Here is a 27,637-nt window from a genome sequence, read left to right as displayed (position 1 = left end):
CTTGCACATTAATTATTTTTTATTACACCAGTGGGCCTTTGGTGTCCTTTTCCCCTTCCCTAGAACCATGCAGCCCAAGCAGAGTTCTCAAGAATATGCAGAAGGGAAAGCACCTTCAATAGCCTCTTGTTAAAAGTTCTGTCTGGAGTGAGCCAGTCTGAACCCCAAGTTCCCCCCACCCAGCCATGTCAGAGGCCCCACATCACCCGCAGCAGGAGGTGGCATGAAAACTCTTACAAAAACTGAAAGTGAAATCAGGAAGGCCGATTGAGCAATCCATGGAAGGACAGAGCCAGAGAACCTACTTCAGGATAGCAAAAGATGGAGAGCAGAGAAAGTCAGGAGAGCGCTCCTAGGGGAGCCTCCACAGACACAGATGACAGGAAATGACCCACCCCTGTGGTCACTTACTCCAAAGGCACAGACCTTCAACGTGCTCGTCGTGGAATGGATGAGGCTGCAGAGACCCAGCCACCGCGCCCTTCGTTTTGCCCTGAGAAAGGAGAAGAAATGAAAGTAGGGGGTGTTTCCATCACTCCGCAGAAGGAGTGTGCCTGGGTTGGGATCTGCCGGGATGGAAGGCTGCTGACTGCAACTCTCCTGCTGGCCCTGTTGTCCAGCAGCCTCACGGTGATGTCCTTGTACCGGTTTGCTGCCCTGCAAGCTGACCTGATGAGCCTGCGCGCGGAATTGCAGCGCTACCGGGCTGCAGCAGCATCGGCCGCCCCAGGGGCTCCAGGGGCCCCCGCAGGTGCCAAAGTGAGTTCACTCCTCCTCTGCTGGGCAGGGAGCCCCAGGCGCGCTGCTGCTCTCCCCTGCACGTCCAATAACCTGGTGGGTGTCTCTCTTCTTAGCTCCTGGCACCGGCAGCTGCGCGAGCCCACAACTCCAGCTTCGGCCACAGGAACAGACGCGGTTTCGAGAATCCGGAGGAAACAGGTACGGCTGGGGTGTAGCAATTAGGAGCTGGGGCTGCGCACACGTGCAGCCGCTGCATGAAGTGCCTGCCTGGTCCTCCAATGAGCAGGGTGTGAGGACAGCAGGACGTTTGTGCCCTGTGGGAGATGATGGAGGACAAGGGTGCACTGTTAGATACTGTGCTCAGCAACAGCGGAAGAGCTCTTCCTGTCCCTGCAGAGTGACGTGTACACCTACATCCCAGTCAAGAAGCCTTTCCCAAGGGAGTGCACAACACGGAGACAGCAAAGACTCTAATGCACACCCTTCCATAGGCAGTATAATTTCCGTGCAATCACTCCCTAGTGACTTCAGTGATTCTCCGGCCACTCCCTAGCATTTCGAGTTGGGAGTTTAATAAAAAGATCTATTCTCATTGCTTCAGGGAAACAGCAGCAATCCGTGTTCGTTAACAGCACACTTTAACACACCCTTGCTGCTAACACCTTTTATTCAGATGAAAACATTTTACCTAATAGCCAGAGTTAAACATTACTAAAGTCATATAAACAACAAAAATTATTGAACTGCTAAGTACTATGCCAAAGAGTATGCGAATATTACATTACATTCAAAAATCTTCCACAAATTTGAATTTTACTGTGTGTAGCATGAGCTACCTCCTTTTTTGCTGAAACAATCACAACATATATACTGCAGTGTGTATAATAGTAACACATATGCCACGGCACGTTTAAGTTCAGTACATAGACCACAAGGCATGGGATAAGAGCAGGTAATTACAGAGCATGTGATAGGGTCCCATATATCACGTCTCCTATATCATACATGATATTGTATATCATGTATGCAATAATCTCACATCATCATCAGTACTTGTACTACGGTGAAGCAGAAGCAGGATGTACACTCTGCTGTATTTTGTTTAATTTAGATGATCTCACCAATTTTAATTATTACTATGATACTTGATGCATAATTTTTGTGTATCTCTTGTTTCTGTTGAATTATACATCTGATAGAATCATACATCCATCGTTCAGGGTACTCTGAAGTCTTTGGGACGCAGGTTTCTGCACATCATCATCTTTACACCTTCATCTTGATATTTTTATGGCTTCAAATAGCTTCTCACATTTATTTAGATACAGACCCTGTTTACTAATTACAAATATTTAATGTTTTTGTTTTATCTTCTTCATTTTCAGTTTTATATTTGCTAATTTTTATCAATTGGTTATCCTAATTTTTATACAATTTTGGCACTGATGTAAAAATATTTATGGAATCTTATGTTTCCTTCAAATCTGTACAGAAATGTTGCATATATATCAACAAGATTTTCGTTTCCTCTGGTTTATCAGGTTAAAGTACATTTGCCCAGGCTCCGTCAGTAGCCAGTGGTTTTTGTCAGGATTCCAGGTCCTTTGCAGTTAACTAACTCATCAATCCTTTGACTTCTGTTGTGTAAATTCCTCTCCTGTTGCTATCACTTCCTCCTTTCTTCATTTCCCCTCCAGACTGTTGTCACAAGCAAACGTTTGTAACCATCCTCATTTTAATGGACATCAGTGTGTTCTCAGGTCAGGATGCCACAGTGGTCTCTCTGCCATCCTTTCTGGCTTCTAAAGACTGGTTTTGAAAACAAACCACAACTTCACTATTCTAAAGAGGACATAGACTCATCTCAAGAGCTTTAAGGATAAAAGAATAGCAGAGAATTGTGATACATGTTTTCAATCCCAACACTTAGGAGTAAAGGCAGGCAGATATTTGTGAGTTCAAGACCAGCCTGATCTATTTAGAGAGTTCCAGAGAAACAAGGGATAAAAAGGAAAAAAAGAAAGAGAGAGAGAGAGAGACACACTAGGGTTCTGTAATGCTGTATTTTTTTAAATCCTCCTGTTTGCACATTTTACAGATGTGTGATTTTATGCATCCAAATATTTCAGATTGATACAATTGGAGGAAATTAATTAAAATTTGTACAATTGAGAGAATAATATATTGTCAATGTATTTTATAAACACACATGTACATAAATCTATTATATTTTGTCCACATATATTTTTTTTACATTCATAAATCCAAGGTTGCATCTATGAGTCTCAGGAGGGAAATGCCAGTGTTCCCTGACAACTAAAGTATGAACTTTGTTTTGTATTACCCTTTTGAAGAGGGAAACTTTGTTTTGTTATCAGTTACCAGATGGTTGCCCACACATACATGAAGGCTATCTGAAACACAAGGATTTTCAACTGGTATTTAGTAGAGTTCCTGTCTTTTTTTTTAATTGAGAAAATTCTATGCATTTTTATAAATTTTTGTTACACATTCTTGTTCTGATTTGTTTTCTGTAGGGCTTATTAACCTTGGGGAGCTTCTTTTGCTTTCAGAGTGTCCATCAAGGCTCTTACATGTGAACTGCTGTGCCTGTCTCTGAGCCTCTGGTATCTGCAGCTGATCTCCCAACAGAGAAGGGAATGACAGCCCTGACCTTCAGTCAGATTGCCAACCCTCCGAGTCCTCCCGGGGCAAATATTACATTGACTTAAACTTAAAATTTAGTGTCTTGGGATGAATTTTGTTTTTAATCAGTTATGTTGAATCTCAATTTACATTTTATTAATCTTAATGTATTTTATAAGGTCATTTTTTATTAAAGTATAACAAACAGAAATGTGGGGAAATCCAGGATTAAAAAATTGCCAAATAATTTATCATAGACGACAGTTCGCTTTTAATCCCTTAAATGTGTTTGGAAAGACTGAATTTTAGAAAAAAATCTAAGGCAATATGATTGGAAAACGTTACATAATCCTTTTCCTTACTCATGTTCCACAGTGGTCTGGGCTTTGAGCCCTCACGGTCTTTGATTTCTATCCATTCCACAATCCAAACAAAATCATCTTTAGCGCCTAAGGAAGGTGAATTCTTTCAAACAGCTTGCTGCCAAACAAAACACTTGGTGAGCAGAGCTTGTGCCATGGGGCTGACCTCCTAGCTACTCTGGAGCCAAGGAAGGAGGATCAGAAATTCCAGGCTGGCTTGGGCTGCCCAGTGAGTTCTGTCCCGGCACTCAGCAGTGTAGTGAACCTGAGGGGGTGGCGGCTCCTTGACACAGCACAGCACCCCAGGTTTAATTCCCTGTGGGGAGATTATCTGTTTTAGATTCTAGAAAGACAAAATTCTTTCCAAGTTACTGCGTTGATTCTTGTGTGGGTAACACTTATCAAACCTGCTTCAGTGGCAGAGGCAAAGCAGTGGTGGAAACACGAACATCTCAGAGACGTAAGCCAGGGTGCACGCACCTCAAGGCTCGAAAGATCAGGAATGCAAACACCGCAGCGGCTCAGCATTCACAACCACGTCTCCAAATAATTACTGGGCAACTTGGGCCAATCTGCTTTGTTTTGTTTTCTAATCATTTTTATACGGATTTCTCAGTTTCGAATTGGTTCTGAATTATATAGGTTTATTCAGAGCCTTGGGGATACCTCTAAGCAGCTCCACTATGTGGCACCAGACCCCAAGAAGAAAAACCCAGGCTAGTACTCCTCTGGGAATTCACCAGAAGTGACTTGGGAATTTAGGGTCCATCCAGTACGCTGCCCTGCATTTAACAACCCTAAAATTTAGAAATTTGAGAACAACACAAACGTAACACCCAATATTGTAACGTGACAGTTTCCTTGGATAAAGGGTTTATATTAAAAATAAGACATGCCGAAACTCTTTTTGAGTGGCCTTTCTTGATCTCCATAATCCCATCCAGTGAAGGAAAGTTGTACTATCTGCTACATTGGAAATGTCCGGTGTTGGCTGATCTTTTCTGGTGTAGCTGTGACCTGCAGGCTGCACCATGTCTGTGAAGGAATGCAGTGTAGAACCTCCACCAGTTAGGTGAACTTGAGGCTCCTACCGGGCAAGGGCGGGATCCTTCCTAGAAGAGCTGGCTGCTGCTAGGTGATCTTTGACCCATTCTTCTCTTATTTTTTTTTTCTTCCTCTCCTCTGCTTCATGGCTAAGACTCCCCTTACCTCCCCCCCCACCCTGTGAGAGGGTGTTGCAAGAGCTGGAATCTGTTCAATTTCCAAAACTCTCTTTAAAATTAAGATTACAGATCTGATAACCAAATCTCTGAACCCTGTTCTGATTGAACCCAAAGTTTTGGGAAATAAGTGCCAAGAAGCCAGGGCAGTCAGCTCAGCCAAATGCAGCATTGCGTGTGTTCTCCAGAGTCATTCATGGTGGTGAAATACACAGAGAAAATGAATGACTCATACATGTAATCTGTTGTTATAATACTGGAAACGGTCAGTATGTTGGAAACTAGATAAGAGAACTTTCTGAGTATCAGATCCATGCAGGAGGCTGGAGGAAGGCTTCCTACCTCCCTTGAACATTCAACATCTCCTCAGGGTTTTAGCTTTTGTAATTTTCAAGTGTGAATAATTGCTTTCAAATTTCAACAGTTGCTTTCATAATTTCACATGGTATGTTGTTTGTATTAATAACTGTAGATGGCTGACATGGAGGTTAGTTGTGACAGTCAGATTGACATGACCTGGAGTCACGTGAGGAGAGAGACTTTGAGGCCAAGGCGGGCTGGCCTGTGGGATGGCCTCTGTGTGGGACTGTCCTGGGAGAGGGTCTCGTCTGTCCATTTATGTAGGAGATCCAGACTACTCTGAGTGGCACCATCACTGGCCGGGGGGTGGGGTGGAGGTGTTCTGAACTGGGGAGAATGAAGAAAGCTGGCACCACAAGCAGACATGTGTGTTGTGTCGCCCCAGAAAACATTTTGCCATGCAACACTGTGTGGGTTCCTTCCTCTCTCCAAGTAAGCCCCATTTCCTTTTGTATTATGTGTGTTTGTGTGACTGTGTGTTATATGCCATATGTGTGTGTTGTACACATCATGCCATATGTAAAACTGTAGATTCCAAATCTGTGAGCAAACAGGCACACCTATTGTCCTGATTCTGTCATACTTCATTCATTTTCCTGAAAATGACACGATTTGCTTTATGCCTGAAGAAAACTTCATTGTATATACATTACCACATCTTTAATGTTCATTTTTGGATGAACAGGAAGGCTGAATTCTACAGCTTAGCTGTATAATAAACACAAATATGTGCACTTCTGTGCAGTCTGCTGCACTAGATTTCTTTGTGATTATTCCCAGGAGAGATAACACATTTTAGAAGAGTCAAGTAAAGCCCAGAATCGGCTGGAGGAACTGAACAGAGTTACCACAAAGTCTAAAATAAGAAGTTAGCAATCACATAAGTGAGCTCCTTACATTTACTATAAACCACCTGCAAGTTTCAATATTATTTGGTTTTGATAACACTACAAGATCAGTGATAGAAGGAGTGTCTGAATTTGCTATCTGCTGGTTGTCCGTTCAGCTTTTCAGTTATAGAAGCCGTGTGAGCTCCACAACTGACAGTGCGCTATGATTCTACCACGTGATGTCTGTCTCCTTGGCAGTAATGAAAACAACAAGACCAGTTAGTTATTTGAGGAATCAGTAATTATTTTCAAATACAGACTTTTACTTCATAAGCAGGAATAGACAGCTTCTGCAATTATCCCAACCATGGCCAAGAATAGTTCAGTCGGGATTGAGGATTATATAGGCTTGGAAAATGTACTCAACAGTCTAACTTAAGGGAACTAAGTGAAATAGGATGCAGAAAAACGTCCCGAGTTGTTCGTGCTTATAGGCAGGAAGAAGTGCCGAGTTATGTGGGTGTTCATCTGCCACCGTGGGTTTTCCCCCTCAAGTCTGACTTTCCTCTGTCAGGACACACTGCAAAATTTATGTTGCAGGACAAAAGCTCTACGTGTGACATTTTTCACGTGAACCAGCCATAACCATCCACAATGACATTACTTACTTTGCTCATATTAGACTTAGCGTTGTTGAAGTAACCGACAGCCAAGCAGACTCAGCTCCAAGGGGTTTGATTCCGACACAGAAAACAGCAGCAGGCGTTAGTGACTTCCTTCATTTTTCAAATCATGAGTTTCAAATTCTCTCAACTAAAAAGCATGTAGATGTTATATTGCCAATGGGAGGTTTTATCCATAGAGACAGGCTCTCCCTATGAGGCCTGTTTCAGAGTCCCGACTTGAAGAGTGTCAGCCCTCCTTGCACCGATACTAAGTGGGGGCAGTTGTGTTCATCCTTCGGGAATTTTGTTTGTAAACTATTTTCTTCACTAGTGCGCTTTGTCTTTTAGAAAGATAATGAGTAAGTACTCTTGAGATCTAAATTGTAATCTTAGGGTCAGTTATCCTGGTTTTGTATATAGTTATGACATAATATCCAGAAGTAGACCATGAGAAATATCTTCTTGTGGCTCAGAGAGACTTTACTGAGTAGCACCAGGTTAGCTGAGACAGAAACTAGGTTACGCTTCTTATTTAATTTCGGTTGTACAGGAGGAGAAGGTATTTGTTGAATCCACGAAGTGCTGAGACCATGAAGAACATGGTTCAGCACTGTGGATGACTTTCAGTTGTCACCGGAATCTGTTTCCTTCACTAGACGTGTGTCTTTAAAATGCTGTGGCTCGGTATCTACACTGCTGGGAAACACTACAGTCACCTGAGTTTGGTTCACTGTGCAGCAAATCTTTTGCTGTCCAACTATAGATATTATAAAATAAGAGCTGTATTGGATGACTCTCATAAAAGAATTGGGAAAATGTAATGATAGATTTCAAATCTCTTACAAGAAAACAAATGTATTCAAAGGGCCCCGAAGACTTTCTCTAGACGAAGCACCATTGATGAATCCACACGCTTGGGTGGATGCAGCTGAGGAGCTGTTACTGAATTGCCAGCTTGGGAGCCGATTTTCTTCTGCAGGGAGCAGTTCTTGAAATAATTTTTTTCCTAAAGGGGTTAGATTTCTCATGCTACCCGATAAAGTTTTTTCAATGTGTAGGCTATAGCTGAGTTGTATCTAGGTTTGGCTAGAATTAAATGATGATCTTTTCCTCCCAGGTTGGTGGTAGGTTTCAACAGATATGCTAGGCAGGACACAAACACTAGAAACAGCCAGGGAAGAGGGATTGCAGTAGGAAGTTGATGCATCCAGCCTTCCTTAGCTTCAGTAATTAGGTCATGCTCTACCAGTGGCTTTCTAGCATGTTCCGGGTTGTCTGAGTGGATTCTGCTAAGATCAACAGTGCTCATGCTGCAGACAGTGTTGCTCTGCGGATGCTCTACGCAGGGTAGAAATGTAAAGATTTCGTCAGCATTGCTTCGTTCAGGTGTCTTGCACACACACACACACATACACACACACACACACACACACACACACACACACACACACAGCACTACCACAACAACGGAAAGCTTAGAAATTCGGCAATTTGCAGTATTTTGTGTAACACCCCCCTTTCCAGTGTGAGAAGGATGAGAGCCATGTACGCTCCCTTGGCACAAGCGCTGCCCCTGTAACCTGTGGTATCCCCTTATGAACAGCAACCACCTAAGAACAACCTGTGGGAAAATTAACAACAAATTCAAATGTTTTGTGCAACTCGCCTGAATTCTCTGTATTTCGGGCTCCAGAGCTGTAGACACCATTCTTCCTTTCTTCCCAGCTGCCCATATTCGTAGCTACTCAGTCTGCTGCCGAGTGTCTCCACGTTTTCAGCTGTGCACTGGAGCGAACCCTCTCCCATCACCCCTTCCAGCACAGGCCTGGTTACCTTCATCTCCAGGAGAGGAAAAAGACCGAAACAAACAATTCTCTGCAGCAATTCTAGTGTGAGGATGCTCCCTAAGCCCCAGTGCCTTCCAGTGGCTTTGCTATCCCTGGGGCAATCAGAGTGGTCCAAGAACAGAAATAGAGGCTAGAGCTGGGAAGTGCTGACCTTTAATCTGCACTAGGAAGCAGAGGCAGGAGGATCTCTGAGTTTGAGGTCAGCCTGGTCTGCAGAGGGAGTTTCAGGACAGCCGGTGCTACACAGAGAAACCCTGTGTTGAAACACACACACACACACACCCTTTGTGGTTATAAGGAAATTGTATTTTAATGTTGTATTTCCACTTTTAAATACCAAAGGAAGATTTCTTAATATTCTTTCCTATATGATTGCCCTTTAACAATTTGTGCTTGACAGCCCAAGATTAGTCATTATTACTTTTATCAAGTTTCAAATGTAAGAACATTTTCGATTCAACACTGAGAGGTGGCAAGCATTCCCTAACCATGACCAGTTCCTAACACAACCAGCACGTTCATCAAGAAGACGGGGGCGTCGAGTACTGTTTCCATCAGACTAAAGACCTCCTCTACAGCAGAATTCTAAACGACACGTTCCTTATGCTCAGGTGTATACAGGGGAGTTTTATTCAGCCACGAAGAGCAACGTAGTGGCATATGCAAGAGGCAGAAATAAAGATCATCGTGCTGAGAAAACCAAGCCAGACCCCCGCAGAGATGAATGCCATATTTTCTTTTGTGTGTGGAGCATACAGTGTTAATGCGCGCGCGCGCACACACACACACACACACACACACGCGCGCGCGCGCACGCGACAGCATATGTGCATAAGCAGAATGGGGGCTAATTGGGAAGAGGAGATGGGCTCACATGAGGGCATAGGAGAGGGTGACAAGGGCTGAATATTGTCAGAGTACATCATACACTGAATAAAACATTACTTTATGGAAGTCAGTTTACAATGCATATATCTGAATAAGAAGTTTTATTATTAGCTTTATTTGAGAGGGTAGGTCTCACTATGCAGCCTGGACAGACATGGGATGCATAGAAATCACGCAGCTTCTGTCTCCCAATACTTTTTTTTTTTAATGCATGCTTAGCTTTAGGACTTGCACAGGACTTTACAGTTTCTCACTGTTCTCCTTACACATCAAGAGAAAGGCCCTGCTTCTGTTTGGGGCCATTTCCGTTATTTAGAGGTGTTATTTGCTCCTTGGACATGCGTGGTTGGACCTGATGGTTCCAGGGGATCTCACGGACTGTGTGTGCAGCCTTACAAAACTCTTATCTCTGGTCCCATCCCCGGCATCCCTGAGGCTCGGAACCAGCTGCCCGCACTCTCTAATGCTAGCCTCCCAGTACAACAAGGCTTGGGATGGCATTTACTACTTCAATCACTCAGTAAACGCTGACAGTTATTTCTCTTTCAGTCATGGCAAAAGTCGTATTTCTGGGAGCAGTTCTCCATTTAATGTTAGAATCTTTAATGAGAATCATCTTAGAAATCCTCATAAATCTAACTTTTCAAGTATACAAAGTGTACGAAAAACAAAGAACCCGAACAGGTCTGCACCAGGTCCTCAGCGTCACAGCACCCAGGTTGGTGTTTGAGGGATTTCTGAGTGTGTGAGCAAGGGGGTCTGTGATTCTTGTGCCTTCTCTTGGTCTCTTTTCCTTTTGTTGTTTTGTCCTGTCTAACTTAAATTAGATAGCTTTTGTTTTATCATATTATATTTTATTTTGTTATATTTTTAAAAAAGAATGAATCTATGAATGAATGAATGAATGAATGCATAGCCACAAAGGTAAAAAAATAACAATGAACTGTCACTTATCCCTGCTGGGTGAGGGAAGATCTGTTTTCTTCAACCAAGTGACACAGGATTTATCAACCACTGGGGCAGACCTCATGTTCAGGAGTGGTTGCCAACAGATAATGGTCTCCACAGGTTTTTTTTTTTTTTTGTGTGTGTGTGTGTATGTGTGTGTTCTTTTATTTGGGTAAAGTTGGTGTGTTTTTTGTTTGTTTTGTAGTTGTTCTTTGTTTGGGTATTGTTTTAGTTTGTTTTCTTCATTTTTGAGGGATCTTCTTGTATTAAGTTTATGTGTGTGTTGTTTTGGTTTTTTGAGAAAGAAATTAAAGTTTGGTGGGTAGGAAGGGGAAGAAGATCTGGAAGGAATTGGGAGAGGAGAAGATGATCAAAATATATTTAAATTTAGAAGTTGTTTGAAATATTAAAATATAATAAAAAGAAAACACAAAAATGAATAAATCTGCCTTAGAAATATTCCAAAGGAGCTCCGATGGGAGGGTACAGATAGCTGTTCACTGCATTCCTAAAACACGGAAGGATCACCTCGGGTGTCAATAACTCTGGGTGTTTAGATTCCGGCAAGTGGGCAGATTTCACCAAGACTCTTAAGGGTGCCATTCCGTAAGCTGAGAGAAACTTAGTGCTTCTGGGGAGGCAGGCTGAACATTCCCATCTCCTTTGTGGCCTTGCTGTTTCTGCCAATGACTAAAACCTTGTGTTTTTGCTTTTCAGTCACTCAAGACTGTCTGCAACTGATTGCAGACAGTGCCACGCCGACCATACGAAAAGGTAATGACCGGCCTGCTCTGTGTCTGCTTAGGATTCAGTCCAGTGTGGCTTACGCTTGTAAGGTTCAAGTCTAACGTAGTGTTTCAACTGCAGCTGCCGTCAGCCACCCTCCAGGCTTCCTATAACATGAGCCTTTTCAAAGTGATTAGGGAATAAACACACGGACTAGTGTAATAACACAGTGAGTGGAGAAAATTGAGTTTTGCTTTTATTGTCCGGGGCAGTGTTGTCTTGTGCAGAGACACATGACTGTCTTCGTGTGTCCGTCTGTGATCCTTGGCTGGGGATTTCCTTAGGAGATGGAGACGAGGCTACCATGTCCTAAAAGCTCTAGTTTTATCCATTTTCCATGTCCACCAAGTACTTGATGATGGATTATTTACTCTTAAGAGTGGCATGCTTTCAATTTGATTTTTGCTTCCTTGAAGTTTTGCTAGTTTTAATTTTAGAAAAAAAAAGTATTTTCTCTAATAGTGGTCAGACACAAGAATCCACTTTTCACCCCATTTCCCAAATGGCTCCACCCACGATTTTGACCCAGAGGAAAGTCTTGACACAAGGGCTCTGTCGATAAACCCCTTGGAAGCAGCTTGCTGCTCCTTCCAGTATTTTGCAGACTCTTTATCACATCGCTGCTCCAGCAAAATCTTTCAGTTCCATTTTTCCCAGAGTCATGTGACCAGGTCACTCTTGCATGCGGCAGCAGCCTGAAAAGTAAAATATTTGGGGAACATTGATATGTCACAGCTTTTGAGCATGCAAAATAATCGGTGAGCAAAAACGTTCAAGTAAGGAATGATCCATCTGGTCTGCATGTCTTATCTTCAGTTAACCTTTCATTAGGGCATGAAGAGATGAGTTCCCTCCATAGTGACTTTGACACATGTGTGTCCTGTGTGTCATTGTCCTTTGCCATCACCCTTTTATTCCTGCCTTATCCCCCATCTTGCTTGATCTCCCTCCTCCCTTTAGTTTTCTTGCCCCCTGTGTCTCTACTTGTCTTCCTCTCTCTTCCTATAGCCCTCCTCCTCACTTGGAGTCTCATACACACACATGCATACACACATGCATGTGAACACATGCACACACACCTATGCACGCGTGACTGCATATACATGCCACACACGAACGCCAGAATCATGCATCTTTTGCCTTTCTGGGTCTGTGTTTTACTTAAGGCAGTGACCTCTGGTTCCATCCATTTTCCTGTGAATGTAAAGATTTCATTTAACTTACTGCTGAAGAAAAATTCCATTACATGTACCACGCCGTCCACTCATCTGCTGATCGAGTTGTTCATTCTGCATATACTGACTAAGAACATACAATGACCGGACCTCTGAGGATACCAGAATGTCTGTATTGAAGAAAACACGCATGCGTTTAATTTTGATGACGTTTGACTACTAATGGGGAGAAAAGAAAAAAGAGGGAAACCCCATAAATCAATAGGTAAGGAATGTTAGTGGGTGGCTGGGAGGCAGGGCATGGGGATTTCTGAGTCCTGGGCCACAGTTGGAGTTTGAGACCACACTTGGTGACCAGGATGGAGAAACAAACCAGGGCCAATGAATACAGGTTGACCTTTGTGGTGAGTCTTGGTGCTGTTTGGCATTTATACTTTTCTACATAATTTTAATGGTGTTAAATGCCAAACAAATACCAGATCATCTGAAAGTTATCATTGTTTATAGCTTTTTGTTTCATGTTTGCAGAGCTCAGAAATCAGCAACTGAGTCCCTAAGAGTAGAACTGAAGCCAGAACAACCTCAGAACTGAAGCCGTTAAAACAGTGCTTGGGAAAGAATTGCTGCTCACATTTGTCAAAGGGGGAATAACCCAAACCCACATAAAACATTGTATTTTCTGTGCCTTTATGCTCTAGACACAGGGATGCAGGCCTGGGCCACTGTCAGAACTTCGTGGCCTTTTGCCTGCATTGGCTGGTCTTGACAGGCCATCCGAGAACAGAAACAAATACACGAGAAGGGTATCTAAGTGTGGCGTGCACTGGCATCTTAGTGAGGAGTCCGGCAGACCCACGTGAGAGGAAAGGGCATCCCACTAGCCACTGCCCCTTGCAAGGGGCAAATGAGTCTTTCCCAAACAGATAACATATTTTTATCTCATTGCTTAGTGTATCACTGGGGTCTTAGGTGAAGTCTCGTCCGTGCTGGAGAGTCTAGAGAGATGGATGATTTTCATCCGATTTGCTCACCTTCTGCTATGACTATGATCTGCTCATCCAAAGCCGCTCAAAAGGAATTCACATTTATTCTTATTCCATGTTTGAGTGACGATGGACCAGAAGCCCAGATTCAGGTTGCCCTGAGAAATGCTCCGATATAGAAAGCTTTATGACATTTCTATAGCTACAGAGCAGAGGAAAGCCACAAGTCAAAGCATTTTTCAAATGCATCAATGCAAGGGTCAGGTAGGCGGTGGCGAAGAGGGGAGAGTTACCTGTTGACATTTACTTTTGGGTTGATGTAAAGTCATATTTTAACACGTTCTACAGGTTTTTCCTGATAACCACAGGATATGGTTTAAACACAGACATGAGGGATGAATGAGTAGAAGGGGACTAACCAAAATGTGATTTATGTGTTGTTGTTGTTGCTTTCCTATGAAAGGCCTCATTTTAGTACTGACTTACATCTCCTTTAAGAGTTCTGATCTTAGGCATCACTCCAAATTCTTATCGAATTTTTGGTTATCTTTTTAAAAAATATCTATTCAAAATTCTTGAATCTCTACACTTTTTAATTGAAATTGTTTTTCTTTTTATCCTGTTGAGATAAGAAACTGTATTGTAGATGACAAACCCTTTAAAAAGTGCTTGATTTGCAAATATTTTCCCTACTTTGAGGATTATCTGTTTTTTATTCTTTCATTTCATTGAGACAGTGCCTAGTCATGAAGCTGGAGATAGCTCCTGAGTGCTGGAATTATAGCCATTGGGTTATTACATTGGTCAGAAATATTAAATCGATAAAATCCAATTTCTTTATTGGTTTCTCTTTTGTTTCTCATGCTTTGGACATTACTGTTGCTGAATATGTCAACAAACTCAGCAGTACGGTTGACTCCCTTGCTTCTTCCTCATGACCGTACATGTTCACATTCAGGTCACTTGTTTCTACTCTGAAGTCACTGGATCCTTTTCGTCAGTCTTGCCTATGCTCTGGACAGTGGCACAACATCACCCATAATATTTAGATATTCAGTTACTTTAGCATCACTTGTTGAGAGGGCTGCACAGGCGTGGACCCTTGGAGAGCTCCAGTTGGGACTAGAAGTGTGGCTTTATTTCTGCACTCAATATTCTGTTGAGTTATAAGCCTACATTTGTGACAGAACATGACAGTATTTTGCCTACTGTTGCTTCTTGTTAAATTCTGAAGTTTCGAGAGTTAGCTCTTTGACATGGCGTGTCCTTTTAAAGACTGTTGCAGAGACTCAAGTGGTGTAGGAGTTCCTTCTGTTTGTGTTGCTTTCATTGGTTAATAAAGAAACTGCTTTGGCCTAGTTGATAGAGCTAAACTTAGGTAGGTGGAGAAGACAAAACTAAGTGCTTAAAGAAAAAAAGACCGAGTAAAAAACAAAGACACCATGGAGCCGCCAAAGAAAGACATGACAAATCTTTCTTGGTAAGCCACTACCATGTGACAATATGCAGATTAATAAAGCAAATGGGCCAAGCAGTGTTTTAATTAATGCAGTTTCGGTGTGCTTATTTTGGTTCTGGGCAGCTGGGACGAACAAGCAGCCCTTGCCCTACAACACTCAAGTATCTTTGTCAATAATAAATGAACTTCAGGTGGACTTTTCCAGTTAGAGAAAGAGCCACTGCGTTGGTCAAGAAGCTGTGCTGACTGTCTGGACAGCATCACTTAATAATGCCATGTTAGTGACACTAAAGGGTTATCCTCCATGGACGTGCGGCATCTCCTCATTTATTATGTCTCCTGTGGTTAGCAATATTTTATAACTTCTATCACACATGTTAATATATTGAGTGAATTTATTCTTAGGCATTTTATTTATTTGAATTCAGTGTTAGTTCAGGTAGATATAGTAAATAACCGTAGACTGGATTGTTTACACAACAGTTTGTTTTCTTACAACACTGGGGGCTAGAAAAGTCTAAAGCCAGTTGCCAGGAGATCTGTTAAACATACAATTGTTCTCTGTGGTGTCTGTCTTTTCTTTATTTTCTTTTTTCTAATTCTTCTCTCATACAATATATCCCAACTGAAGTTTCCCCTCCCTCCAATTCTCCCATCTCCCCACTTCCCCCCTCCCCAGATTCACTCCTCCTCCATTTCCCTTTAATTGTGACCTTGCACGATGGTAGGAGAGTCAAGAGTAACTCACACCAGGATCAATGGTGAGGATTGAACCTTTGTGGTATAATAACCCATGGAGGCTTTGCCTCCCTCCCAACATCACTGGGATGTAGGACATAGCATATGGGTTTGGGGAAGACATGAACTCAGTGGATAACACATGATTGTAAAGATGGAATTGTATTATTCAAGTCCACATTTTTCCCTCTTGGAGAAAGAGACTCTGTGGAGCAACTAAGTTAAATTCATTAGTTAGTTCTGGTGGGTTTGATATCAGTTCCCTAGATCCCTGTTTTGTGTGAATATAAATGGTTCTACTTTACTTCTTCCAATTGGATGCCTTTTCTTCTGTTCACTTTGTCTCCTAGCTGTTTGATCTAGAATTCCAGAGCAGTGCTGGGCAGCAGTAATAAGAGTCCTGCCCGTGATCTTAGCATCATGCCCAGGAGTGCTGGACTTACCCTCATGATTAGTGTGTGGTATGGAGTTCCTGTGGTTTCTGGCTTCGGTACCAGGTTGATTCCACATCATGAGTTAGTGACTATTCTGTCTTTTTTTTAGAAGAATTTGAGGAAGTCTTTAGAAGTTTGTTTATATGTCACCATCCCGGTTTCCTTCGGTTGCATAAACATGTCCAATAGTTCCGTGTCTGGCCTTTTCCAGGGATGGTTTTTGTTAAGGTTTTTCTCTCTTGTGGTTGCTTCATGATTTCCTTATATATTTGTGTGCCTTTTGACATATTCTTGAAAATTAGACAGTTTGGAAATCATAATATGTTGATTCTGAAAATGACATGCCCCACCCACCGCAGGCTCTTCTGTGGTTTATTGTGACATTGTCAGCATAAGTGTTTATTCAGTTGCTTTTCATCCATCCACCCATCCATCCATCTACCCATCCATCCATATATACATACATACATACATCTTCCCACCCATTTATCCAACCATCTACTCACCCATCCATCCACAGCCACCCATCCATACACCCATCCACACACTCATTTATCCACCCATCTACCCACCCATCCATCATCCATCCATGCATCCATCTATCCATCCATCCATCCATCCACCCATCCACCCACCCATCTATCCATCCATCCACCCATCCACCCACCCATCTATCCATCCATCCATCCATCCATCCATCCCTCCATCCATCTATCTATCTCTACATCTATACACACACCACATTGATGAAGTCTGTCCTGCTGTCTCTGCAGACAATGTGACAAATGCTTTCCATCATCCTAGTCTTCATAGTTATTTGTCATAAACACTAGAAACCTGAAGTAAAATGCAGCTGTTCCCCCTGACCTTTACAAATGGGCTTTGTGCTTGAGCATTCTCCTCACCCTAATTATCTGACCTCTACTGTCATCTCCTACTGGCACAGAGCCCAAAGGTCAGCTGGTGGGGGGTGATTAGCTTTAATTGTCAACTAGAAACACCCAGAAGTACTTGGGAAGAGCGTATCAGTGAGGGATTGTCTACATGATGTGGAAAGACACAGCTCCATGCAAGCAGCATCATTCCCTGAACTGAATAAGAGTGAAGAAATTTAAACATTCCGTTGAGGATGCAAAAACCATGCATTCATTCATTGTTCCCTTCTCTTGCTGTGTACATGATGTGACCGGTCTCAAGCTTACGCCATTGTGACGTTGCTACAGTGATGGGCTGTAACCTGGAATTTTAAGTAATTCGTGAAAGTAACCCACTTCTACATAATCAGTTTTTGTATTCTGTAGCAACAATTTTTGTTTGTTTGTTTGTTTGTTTGTTTGTTTGTTTGAGACAGGGTCTCTCTATGTAACCCTGACTGTCCTGGAACATGCTACAATAGACCAGGCTGTCCTTGAACTCTCAGTCTGGGGACTGAGAGATGTACGCCCCAAGCCCATCTGTATATTAATTCTTCCTTAGGTTCCTCAGCATGGAGTGTTTAAGAACACTTTGGATACATCATGTCATTTTAAGAAAATGAAAACTGACTCATTACAGAATTTTCTCTGGGATTATGTTGCACGTGAACAGTAAAGTGGACTGGCCTGTAGCACGGTTAATAAAAGCCCAGAGACAGATATTGGAGTTCAACCTGAAGGGCAGAAAAGCAAAACAGTCAGCCACTGGCTCTTACCTCTACCTCAGTCAGAAATGGTGATCCTGCTTCCAGGAATCTCAGAATGAGACTCTGTGTGAGCCGTCTCCTCCCATCTTGTATGCCTCTCTAGGGCTGGGATTAAAGGCGTGCACCACCACCACCTGGTTTCTATGGAGGACTAGTGTGGTTACTGGGATTGAAGGTGTGTGCCACCACTGCCTGGTCTGTAAGGCTGATCAATGTGGTTGCTTTACTCTATGAACTTCAGGCAAGCTTTATTTATTAAAATACAAATGAGCTATCACTGCACTTGCCTTTACTATTTACAATGGATAGGACCTCTGTTTCTTGAATCTGTTATCTTCATTAGCATGGAGGGATTTCCCTTTAAGAAAATCCTTGAAATTCTCTCTTGAGAAGAAAGTGTGGTGATCAGTCCTCTGGGGCACACTGCTCTTGGGAGCAACAGAAGAAACTCCAGTGAGTGAGTGCACCCAGACAGGCTGAATTCAAAGAGGACCCAGGACCTCCCTGCCCACGTCCCCAGCCGCCCCAGCATCTTTTCCCCACCCCATCTGTCTATAGTGATGCTGGCTTGAGGAGCTGACTTAGCGCTTGTTAATCATATTCACGATGACCTGAATTCACAAGGGCATCTGCCTTGTTTTAGTACTGATGTTTTGGGTTTTTTTTAACTTCTTTAGAATTTTCAGAAAATATGTAATTCTTTTTAGTCTTTTTTTCTGGTAAGAGCCTTATTTTAATTGCGAATATAAATTCATACAGCCATTGTATAAAAAAAAATGTGGAGGCCCCCAAAAAATTAAAAGTAGGACTACAGTATGATTTAGCAGTCAATCCCACTTCTGGGTTTATAGATAAAGAAAACTAAATCAATATGCTAAAGAGACACCTGTTCTCCCAAGTTCATGGCAGCTCCTATCACAGCAGCCAAGAAAGCAACTTGATGTCCATCAGCAGACGGATGGGTGATGGTGATGTGGGCTGTGAGGCAATGGATACCATGTGGCTGTAGGAAAGAAGGGTACCCTGTCCTTTGTCACAGTGTGGCCGAACCTGGGAGACAGACACAGGGATATAACGTGAATACAGTGTTTCTTTGGGGCTCATTTGATTGGCCTTTGACTCCCCCACCCCACTGTTTTTGTTTTTTGTTTTTTTTTTTTTTTTTGGCTGACAGGGGTGAGGTTTTGAGACTGACTCACTATTATTTCCCACTGTGCAAGAATGTTCTGGCATGTTTAGGCTCACAGCACGGCATTGCTTGCTGTTCTGTCCTCACTATGCCGTCCCCCTGATTCTGCCCATTGCTTCCCTTCATTTAATTTCTATCTCTTCTCCTTATCTGGCGTGGAGGTCCAGCCTAATGCCTCTGTCTGCTGCAGCTGTGCACACTCCTGCATGAGTAAGCTTTTCCTCGGAAATGGTGCTGCTGCTCCCTCCCTGGGTGTGAGGAGCAGGAAGCACCCTGCTCCATTCTGGCCCAGTGGCTTGGTTCGCTTGCTGACTGCTCTGTCTAACTTTCCTGTCTACCTTCAGGACAGCCGCGAGCACACGGTCTTCCTGTCACTCTGGATAGGATTAAGGAAATGTCCCTGGACTGAACAGAACTCCCTCCAGCATGTTTGTTGGGCTCTGGGAACCTTCCCAGACTGGGGTACATCTCAGTGGAGAATGGGGTACATCTCAGTGGATGTCTGCCTTTCCTAGTTGTGTTCTTCTGCCAAGTCAGAGGTAGAGTTACTTCCTCCAGACACATTTTGTTACATTTTTTTTACTGCTTGGAAGATGGAAGAGGACGCTCCTCTCCGTGTGCTGTGCAGAGGACCGTCCATTCTCTCCTCCTGGCCTCCCCACCCAAACTGGCCTTTATAAGGAAATAGCCAGTATACAAAACAAGGAATGAAAGGCCAGACATTCCTGTGGAGTGAGGTCTGTTAGGCACCTGCATCCAAGGTTGCCCATGCTAAAATATGTAGTGGCAGATAGCCCAAGGAAGAAGAGTCCTTTTTCTTCTTCCATTTATATTTTTTAAGAATAGATGGTGTGCTGTTTCAAATTTGGTGCAAGGAAAAAGGGAAAACTGCTTTTCTTGGTTTGCTTTCTTTTTGTTTTTGGTTTTTTGAGGCAGGTTTTCTCTGTAGCTTTGGAGTCTGTCCTGGAATCCAGTCTGTAGACCAGGCTGGCCTTGAACTCACAGAGAGTGCTGGGGTGAAAGGCGTGCACCACCCCTGCGCGGCTGAGCTTGCTTTCTTACAGGGAACTCTCTCTACTGCAGGATCTTACACATTTGTTCCATGGCTTCTCAGCTTTAAAAGAGGAAGCGCACTGGAGGAGAGAGAGAACAAGATCGTGGTGAAGCAAACGGGTTACTTCTTCATCTACAGCCAGGTAGGGCCAGTCCTTCCCTCGGCCTCCCTGGTCTGGCGTTTTCACAGGCTTGCACATCTGATGATGTCCTGGCTTGTTTCTCAGGTTCTATACACAGATACCATCTTTGCCATGGGGCATCTCATCCAGAGGAAAAAAGTGCACGTCTTTGGGGATGAGCTGAGCCTGGTGACCCTGTTCCGATGTATTCAGAATATGCCAAGAACACTACCCAACAATTCCTGCTACTCAGCTGGTAGGTAGCTGTCCTAAGACTTGCTTAGCAGAACAAGGTAGACGGTGATACGGGTATCTGGTTCCCAAATAGTGGTGCTTTGTGATCTTAATGGAAAGACCTTCTGTTGTAGACTGTGGTGTTTATTTTGCGATAGTCTGTGTTAACTGAGAAAATATCACTATGGTCAAACCATTTTATAAAAATTAAGAAGGAATTAGGGCTGAAGAGAGAACTCAGCAGAGAAGAGCATTTGCTACTTTTCCAGAGGACCCAGGCTCGATTCTCAGCACCCATATGGCAGCTCACAACTGCCTGGAATTCCCATTCCTAGGGGTCCTGACACCCTCTTCTGGTCTCCTTGGGCATTGTCCATGATAGTACACATATATTCACACAGGAAAAATACCAATACACATGAAAAGTAATTAAATGAAATAAATGTGTTTTAAAGAATTAAGAAGGAATGTCACAGAGTTTTACATTCAAGCAATTCTTATTTTTCTTCTCTTGTGTGAGAATTTGTGCCTGTCTGTAATGATTTTAGTCCTTTTTTATCACTGTTGCAATTCCTTAGCCACCTTCCCCTCCGGTGTCCCTTCTTCTAAACAGGCCCTCTCTGGCTTTCCTGTCTCCTTCTGGGTTAGCCCACTGAGATTAATTAATCACAGTTGCATCATGAGTGTGGGAGGGAGGTCAGGATTCTGGGCAGCTTTGTAGTAGTTACACCACTGAAGAAAATGACGCCCCTTCTCCAGAAGCTGTAGATAGTCTCTCAGGGAGAGGTGTGGCTTCATGTCAGCAAAGGCTTGTTGTTCCCCTGCTGCCCAGACCTGAAATAATCACACAGAAACTATATTAATTAAAACACTGCTTGGCTTATTAGCTCAGGCTTCTTATTAACTAACTCTTATATCTTAAATTAACCTATTCCTATTATTTTTTATTTTACCACAAGACTCATGGTTTACCTGTAAAGTTCCAGGGTGTTTGTCTCTGTTGGCAGCTACATGGCGTCTCCTGGACTCCACCTACTCCCTCTCTCTCTACATCTCTATTCAGATTTTCTGCCTGACTTCACTCTTTTAAGCTATTGGCCAAAAGCAGCTTCTTTATTAACCAATGGCAATAAAACATATTCACAGCATACAGAGGGGAACCCCCCATCAGCTTCATGAGCCCCTCCCTAGTCCATGAAGCAAAGCTGAGGGTTCCAGTCTTATTCTGGTCCTGTGCAGGCCACCACAGCTGCAGAGGGACGATTCTAAGATGGCTGTTCTTCCATTGTGTATAAGACCAGCAACAGAAACAATGTCCACACACTGTCAGAGATAAAGACCTGAGACACCTCTGGGTTTCCTTTTCCTGCTCAGGTCTCTGGCTGCTTCACCACCTGTCAGTCAGGCTTCCTAACTCTTGTAACCTTCTCATCAGGGAAAATCCGATCCGCAGGAGTAGCACAGCTGCTCCTAAGTGCCCCAGCCTCCAGCTACAGCAAGGTCTGGCCCCACAGTGTAGCATGTGGAGGAAATAATGACTCTGGTCAGTCCTGAGTGCAAGGAAGGGCGCATTGCAGAATGGCTGGCTTCGTTCTCATGGTTAAACAGGTGGCCTTGGGTGCATGGCTAGTTGTGAAGACAAAATCGCAGCAGCAGCCTTGCCTTGAGCTCAGGGAAACACGGGGGCAGGTAGGAAGGTAGACTATCAGTTCCAGCCTATCCACACTGGAATTGCCAGCATTTTCTTCATTTCATTTCAAATTCATTGACGCTGGTTTTAGAAAACTGTTTTCCTCTTATGCACATGTATTTCTCTCTACTCGTCTTGACAAATCTATTCAGAACCCAAAGAATGTCTTTAGTCTCGGACGGTTACAAGCAAACAGCCACGTGAAACCCAGGATTGTGAAATGCCTGTAAAGTATTTCAAAGGCCTTTACAAACAAACGTCCAATAAATCAGCTGGAAGCAGAAGAGAACACAGCTCCGTCCCAGAGGTTGTGCCATACCAGATCTACAGCCTCCAGTGATGTCAGTGGTCAGGAGGAAGTCTGTCGTGTTGGAAGTCCCTCATTTTCATAGGCGTCTGTGCCCACTGCTGACCAGCATTTTGATATTACAAAAATACTTATGAATAAAAATGCCTCTTCACTCTGTTGTTCCTACTTGCTATAAAATGTCTCGGTTAACACTCCCGAAACATTCCAAATTGTTTAATTTCCTCACAGCTCCTTCCCGTGGGTGGATTCCGATGAACTCCCCAGGCCCCTTACTTTTTAAAGGGTAACTCTTTTGATCTTGAAGATACATATCAGCATCAGCAGGTCAGCGCTGTGCATGAGAACCAACTCCAAGAAGTTTCAGGCTTGTTACTTTAATGCTGAGTTTGTCATATGACCCCACATGAACCTGCCCAACCTCAGGTGGTGAGCTTGAGAAACCCAGCATGGCATGGAGGAACCTTGTATATACGAGGATGAGTAATTGATATGTTGATAAGTTGAATAGGCTTCTCGTAGGGAAGAATGCCACAGCTGATTTTACAGCCCAGAAGAACTAAGGTAGTGGATAACTCAGGGTTGAGATTTGGGATAGGAACCTATAGCCCATGTACACCCATTTCTAGAGCTTGCAGTGTTTGCCGTAGCCCTGGCCACAGTAGTACATCATGCCCAGTATCCAGGGCAGCCACAGATCTGCGCCACACACATGCTCTGATCTCTTTTCACACCTTGTACACTCATAAAGTAACTAATCTGTTCATGCTTTGCCAGTTTTGAAACATAAGCATGTACAGCATGTCTGTGGAGCCTTGTTGGTGTTGGTTACCTGACAAAACACACAGGCACCGTGTGCAGCATGTCTGTGGAGCCCTGTTGGTCTGTGTTGGTTACCTGACAAAACACACAGGTACCATGTACAGCATATCTGTGGAACACTGTTGGTTGGTGTTGGTTACCTGATAGACAGATTGAGGTTCCTGTGCAGGATTTCACACTTCCAAGTCACAGAATACATTGTTATAAACTAGGCACAAACAGGCATCTCTATCATCAAGGAGTTTATTACTTTCTTTTGATCATAAAGATAACCATGGTCATTTAAGGAAATTCAAAGTATAGACAGTGGGAAGGAACTGTCACACCATAAACCTGGGTTCAGAGAAAAACTATTAAATAGTATAGATTGAAATTAAATAAGGGTTTTACTTTCTAGCAGGTTTAAACTTATGATCAGGAGTGAGATGGCTCAGTCCCTTGCCATGCAAGCATGGCCATCTGAGTTTGATCCCAGAATCTGTGGAAAGGTGGAAAGGGAAAAAACAACTCCACAAAATTGTCCTCTGACCTTCACATGCGTGCTGTGACCTGTGTCCATACATATCACACATTCTCACCTGATAATAGCTAATAAAATTAATAAAAAGGGGCTCCCATAATGCTAGGTTTCTTTCAAGCTACAAAAGGGTGTAGTTAGGACTGTCTGTCTATCTATCATCTATTTATCTATCTATTTATATCACACACGTACATATGCATAATTTCATATTTTTAATATTATTAAAAGTTTCCTTTAGTAGCGAAATTAAGCCACCACCACCCATGGTGATTTGATTGTCTCTCAAAGAACAAACTTTGACCTGCGTGACCTTGACGTTTGCCATTGGAATTACTGTCTGCACAAAGTGGACACACATCTGCTGGAATCTGTTGTTTCTTCTCTTAATTTCCTCATTTTACTTAATTTGAAAGCTAACAGAATTATGAGCAATCCATAATCCATATGAGAGGTCCATTTTGGGGGAAGCATGAATGCTCACGTTGACTTTAGATAGCTTCCTGTAATGTGCCCGGTTAAGTGTCGACCACTGAGAACTCTTGTCAACTCCCTCTCTCCTAGGCATAGCGAGATTGGAAGAAGGAGACGAGATTCAGCTCGCGATACCTCGAGAGAACGCGCAGATCTCCAGAGACGGAGATGGCACCTTCTTTGGGGCCCTAAAATTGCTGTGACCCCCACTTCCTGGACTGCGACCCCTTCCCTCCTTTCTCCTGGACCTCCACGAGAAAAATGAACAGCTGGAAATATCAAAAGACGGGGAAGTCACCGCCCAAACTTTCCTTGGGAGCAGTTTAGTTTGCGTGATTCACTGAAACTGGTCCAAAACAGGAGATTTAACGGACAACCACGACCAAAACTTATCATGTGGGTTACGAGAAATGTAGTCCGTAGTCCGGTAGTCGTAAAGAGGACCCGAAAGGCTGCGCTCTGCAGTCTGTGTCAACACGGCAAACGCCCTTGCTCCTCATCTTGGGAAACACACAGTTCAGAAAGCAGGAAGATTTCCTCAGAAGAGGACTTTCGGACTCCGCAGTGAGAAGAGGGTTCATTCGTATCTGTAGTCACTGAAACATTCCTGCAAAGTCTCAGGATTTATCTTTCTTTTCACATTAAATAGACTCTTCTTTTTTCTAGTTAATACTAGGGAAATTTTTGCTTGTTTGTTTGTTTTTTAAATCTAGGTGTCTTGAACTAGTCATAGACAAAAATGCTTAGAGGTTCAACTTTGGACATTTTAAAATAAACTTAATTTAAAATGTTTAAACTTCAAATAATTGAAAAAAAAACTTCAAATAATTGGATAGAAAAGCGCTGACTATTGAGGTTTTCCTGGTTTAGGTCAAGTGTGCTATTGTTTCTCAAACCTTATTGACGTCTTTTTCACGGGAGAAAGGCATCCTCTCATTTTGGATCACATGTGTATTTTGTAATAACCCTCAGTTGCTTTGTAAAACGTTATCGCAGACACCATCTGATGAGCACACAGAACCCATAATGCAAACCTGTGCTCACTCTCAGCAAACCCCACGTCGAGGACACCTAATGCGAAACTGCAGTCACGCCCACCAAACCCTCACGTCGAGGCCGCATCTGTAGCAGAGGAATGAATGCACTGTGCCCGTGTCCAGTCTCATTGCATGCTGCCACTGCTGCTGCTACTGCTGCTGCAGTTCTTGCGATGCAGCCCTGCAGGAAGATCTGCCTTGTTTGCTCTGTAATCATTGAGGTTTAAGCAGAGTTCATAGCATCGGGCTTCATACAAGGCACATACATGCTCCCATGATAACTGTGCCTCAGGGGGGTTCCTCACAGAGAATTGCACTTCACAGAGCTGCACATGCGTCTCTCGTGGCGTCTGCTTCCTGTGTGTTAGGTCTTGTGTGTCATTAGTTGCTCCCACTGGATGCTTCGCTTCACTAAAGAGGAAATGGAAGAAGAGACATCTATTTCCCCATCGACCTTAAAATAGTGTAAAGATGACCTTGACACAACACAGGAAACAATTCGAATCTGTATCACAAATCTAATGTTGCTTAACTCTCCGTTTTCTGTATCTTTTGTTTTGGGAGTTCAAGTGAGATGAACTTGGAAGTTTATTTTGTTTTATAAAACAGTAATTAGAAAGCAGAAGTGGTCGGTGGGAAGGGCATTGATTCAGAGGAATGGCTAGCGATTTCCATGGCGTTGCTGCTTAGGTTGATTGCCAAATAAAACCACTGTGCCTTCTGCCCCATCGCCTGCGTGATTTGTCTGCCGACTCCCACCCTTGAGATGTCTCTGTTCAACTGTAACCTTGAAAAATGAGGTGAGACTCACTCCTGGCCTCGCTGTAAATAGCATATCAGGGCAGTAATGATCAAGTCTGGACATTTCACGCCTCTCTAGGGGATCTTCTTATGTCTACATATTATCACTATTTTTAGAGAATAAACTTCAACAAAAATGCAGGGTTTGAATAGGGGTGTTTTAGGGAAACTCCCAGGCCGTTCAGAAGAGGACCCATTTTTAGCTTTCTCTAAAGTGATCCTCACGCTGATTTCCATAGTTTCCATCCCCAGTGCTGAGTTTCCATTTTTCCACATCCCCACCAGCACTTGTTACCCGGCTTTTTTGACCAGGGTAAAATGGGGTCTCATTGTGAATTTTATTTGAATTCTCTGGTGGCCAGTGATGTTGAATATTGTTTCATATGTTTGTTGGCTGTGACTGCTTCATCACTGAGACCCTCCTGGTCATTTCATTAGCACATTTATTCATTTGATTGTTTGGTTTATTAGCATGTATCCATCGGTCTTGTTTGAATTCTTATATTGTATCCTGACTCTGGAGTCTTTAACTATGAGGGATCTAGATACCTGAGTTCCTATATATTCTACAGAACAAACCTCTGTCGGGTATATAGCTTGCAAAATTTTTCCTATTCTGTAGACTGTTTATTAGCTAGAAATGTTGCTTTCATTACCACAAAGAAGTCTTTTAATTTCATAAAGTCTGAGTTTTCAACTGATGTGTTCTTTCCCCAGACACTGGACTCATGTCAGGTGCTTGCCTTTAGGTGTTTCCACCAATTTTCCTCATCAGCTTGCATTTCAGGTTTCAACATAATAAAGGCAGTATATAACCAACCGACAGGTAACAACATAATAAAGGCAGTATATAACAAACCTACAGGTAACAACATAATAAAGGCAGTATATAAGAAACCTACAGGTAACAACATAATAAAGGCAGTATATAACCAACCGACAGGTAACAACATAATAAAGGCAGTATATAACAAACCTACAGGTAACAACATAATAAAGGCAGTATATAACAAACTGACAGGTAACAACATAATAAAGGCAGTATATAACAAACCTACAGGTAACATCATAATAAAGGCAGTATATAACAAACCTACAGGTAACAACATAATAAAGGCAGTATATAAGAAACCTACAGATAACATCATAATAAAGGCAGTATATAACAAACCTACAGGTAACATCGGGTTAAATGGGAAGAAAACATAAAACAAAACCAACTAAAACATTTCCACAAAAATCAGAGCAAAGAAAAGTGTGCCCACTTTCTCCACACCTATTTAATTTCGTTTTTGAACAACTAACCAGGAGGTGAAGAAGAGTGAACTGTCTGGTTTTACGTTAGCGAAACATCTGAAAGCAAAATGTGAAGAGGTTTTATGGTTTGGATGTAAGCTATTCCCACCCAGCTTCCTGTGCCAAACACTTGGTTCTCAGCTGGTCATGCAATTTGGGGGATTTGTGAGACCCTCACAGTGGAGTTGCATGGCAGGAAGTAGGTCACTGGGGTTGGTCCTATGCCGATTCTGGCCTGAACCTCTTCTTTGCTCAGAATTGAGGCTCTGTAGCTACACACTCTAGCTTCCATGAATTCGTCCATACCTCTGTGATGAACGGTACTCTTTCAG

General features: G+C 42.9%; 1 protein-coding gene across 1 annotated transcript; it reads left to right on the top strand.

Moving 5' to 3' along the window:
• Window positions 1-307: 307 nt before the first annotated feature.
• On the top strand, window positions 308-25,914 carry Tnfsf13b (TNF superfamily member 13b). Its single transcript, XM_041673894.1, has 6 exons — window positions 308-759; window positions 855-939; window positions 11,225-11,281; window positions 20,036-20,148; window positions 20,233-20,383; window positions 24,262-25,914. The coding sequence occupies exons 1-6, from the start codon at window positions 448-450 to the stop codon at window positions 24,372-24,374; spliced, it is 831 nt and encodes a 276-aa protein (XP_041529828.1). The 5' UTR covers window positions 308-447; the 3' UTR covers window positions 24,375-25,914.
• The last annotated feature ends 1,723 nt before the right edge of the window (window positions 25,915-27,637 follow it).

This window comes from Microtus oregoni, unplaced genomic scaffold (genome assembly GCF_018167655.1).
Source record: "Microtus oregoni isolate MIOR12 unplaced genomic scaffold, Mior012 000024F_ref0000369, whole genome shotgun sequence".
NCBI classification, from domain to species: Eukaryota; Metazoa; Chordata; class Mammalia; order Rodentia; family Cricetidae; genus Microtus; species Microtus oregoni.
The sequence above is the reverse complement of the archived record's forward strand: the minus strand, read 5'-3'. Positions and strand labels throughout refer to the sequence as shown.

Bases quoted from the DNA above. Each gene is read 5' to 3' on its own strand.
- Tnfsf13b (XM_041673894.1), top strand. From the start codon at position 448: ATGGATGAGGCTGCAGAGACCCAGCCACCGCGCCCTTCGTTTTGCCCT. The intron at 940-11,224 runs GTACGGCTGGGG...TTTGCTTTTCAG, and splicing joins CGAGAATCCGGAGGAAACAG to TCACTCAAGACTGTCTGCAA. The intron at 20,149-20,232 runs GTAGGGCCAGTC...CTTGTTTCTCAG, and splicing joins ACTTCTTCATCTACAGCCAG to GTTCTATACACAGATACCAT.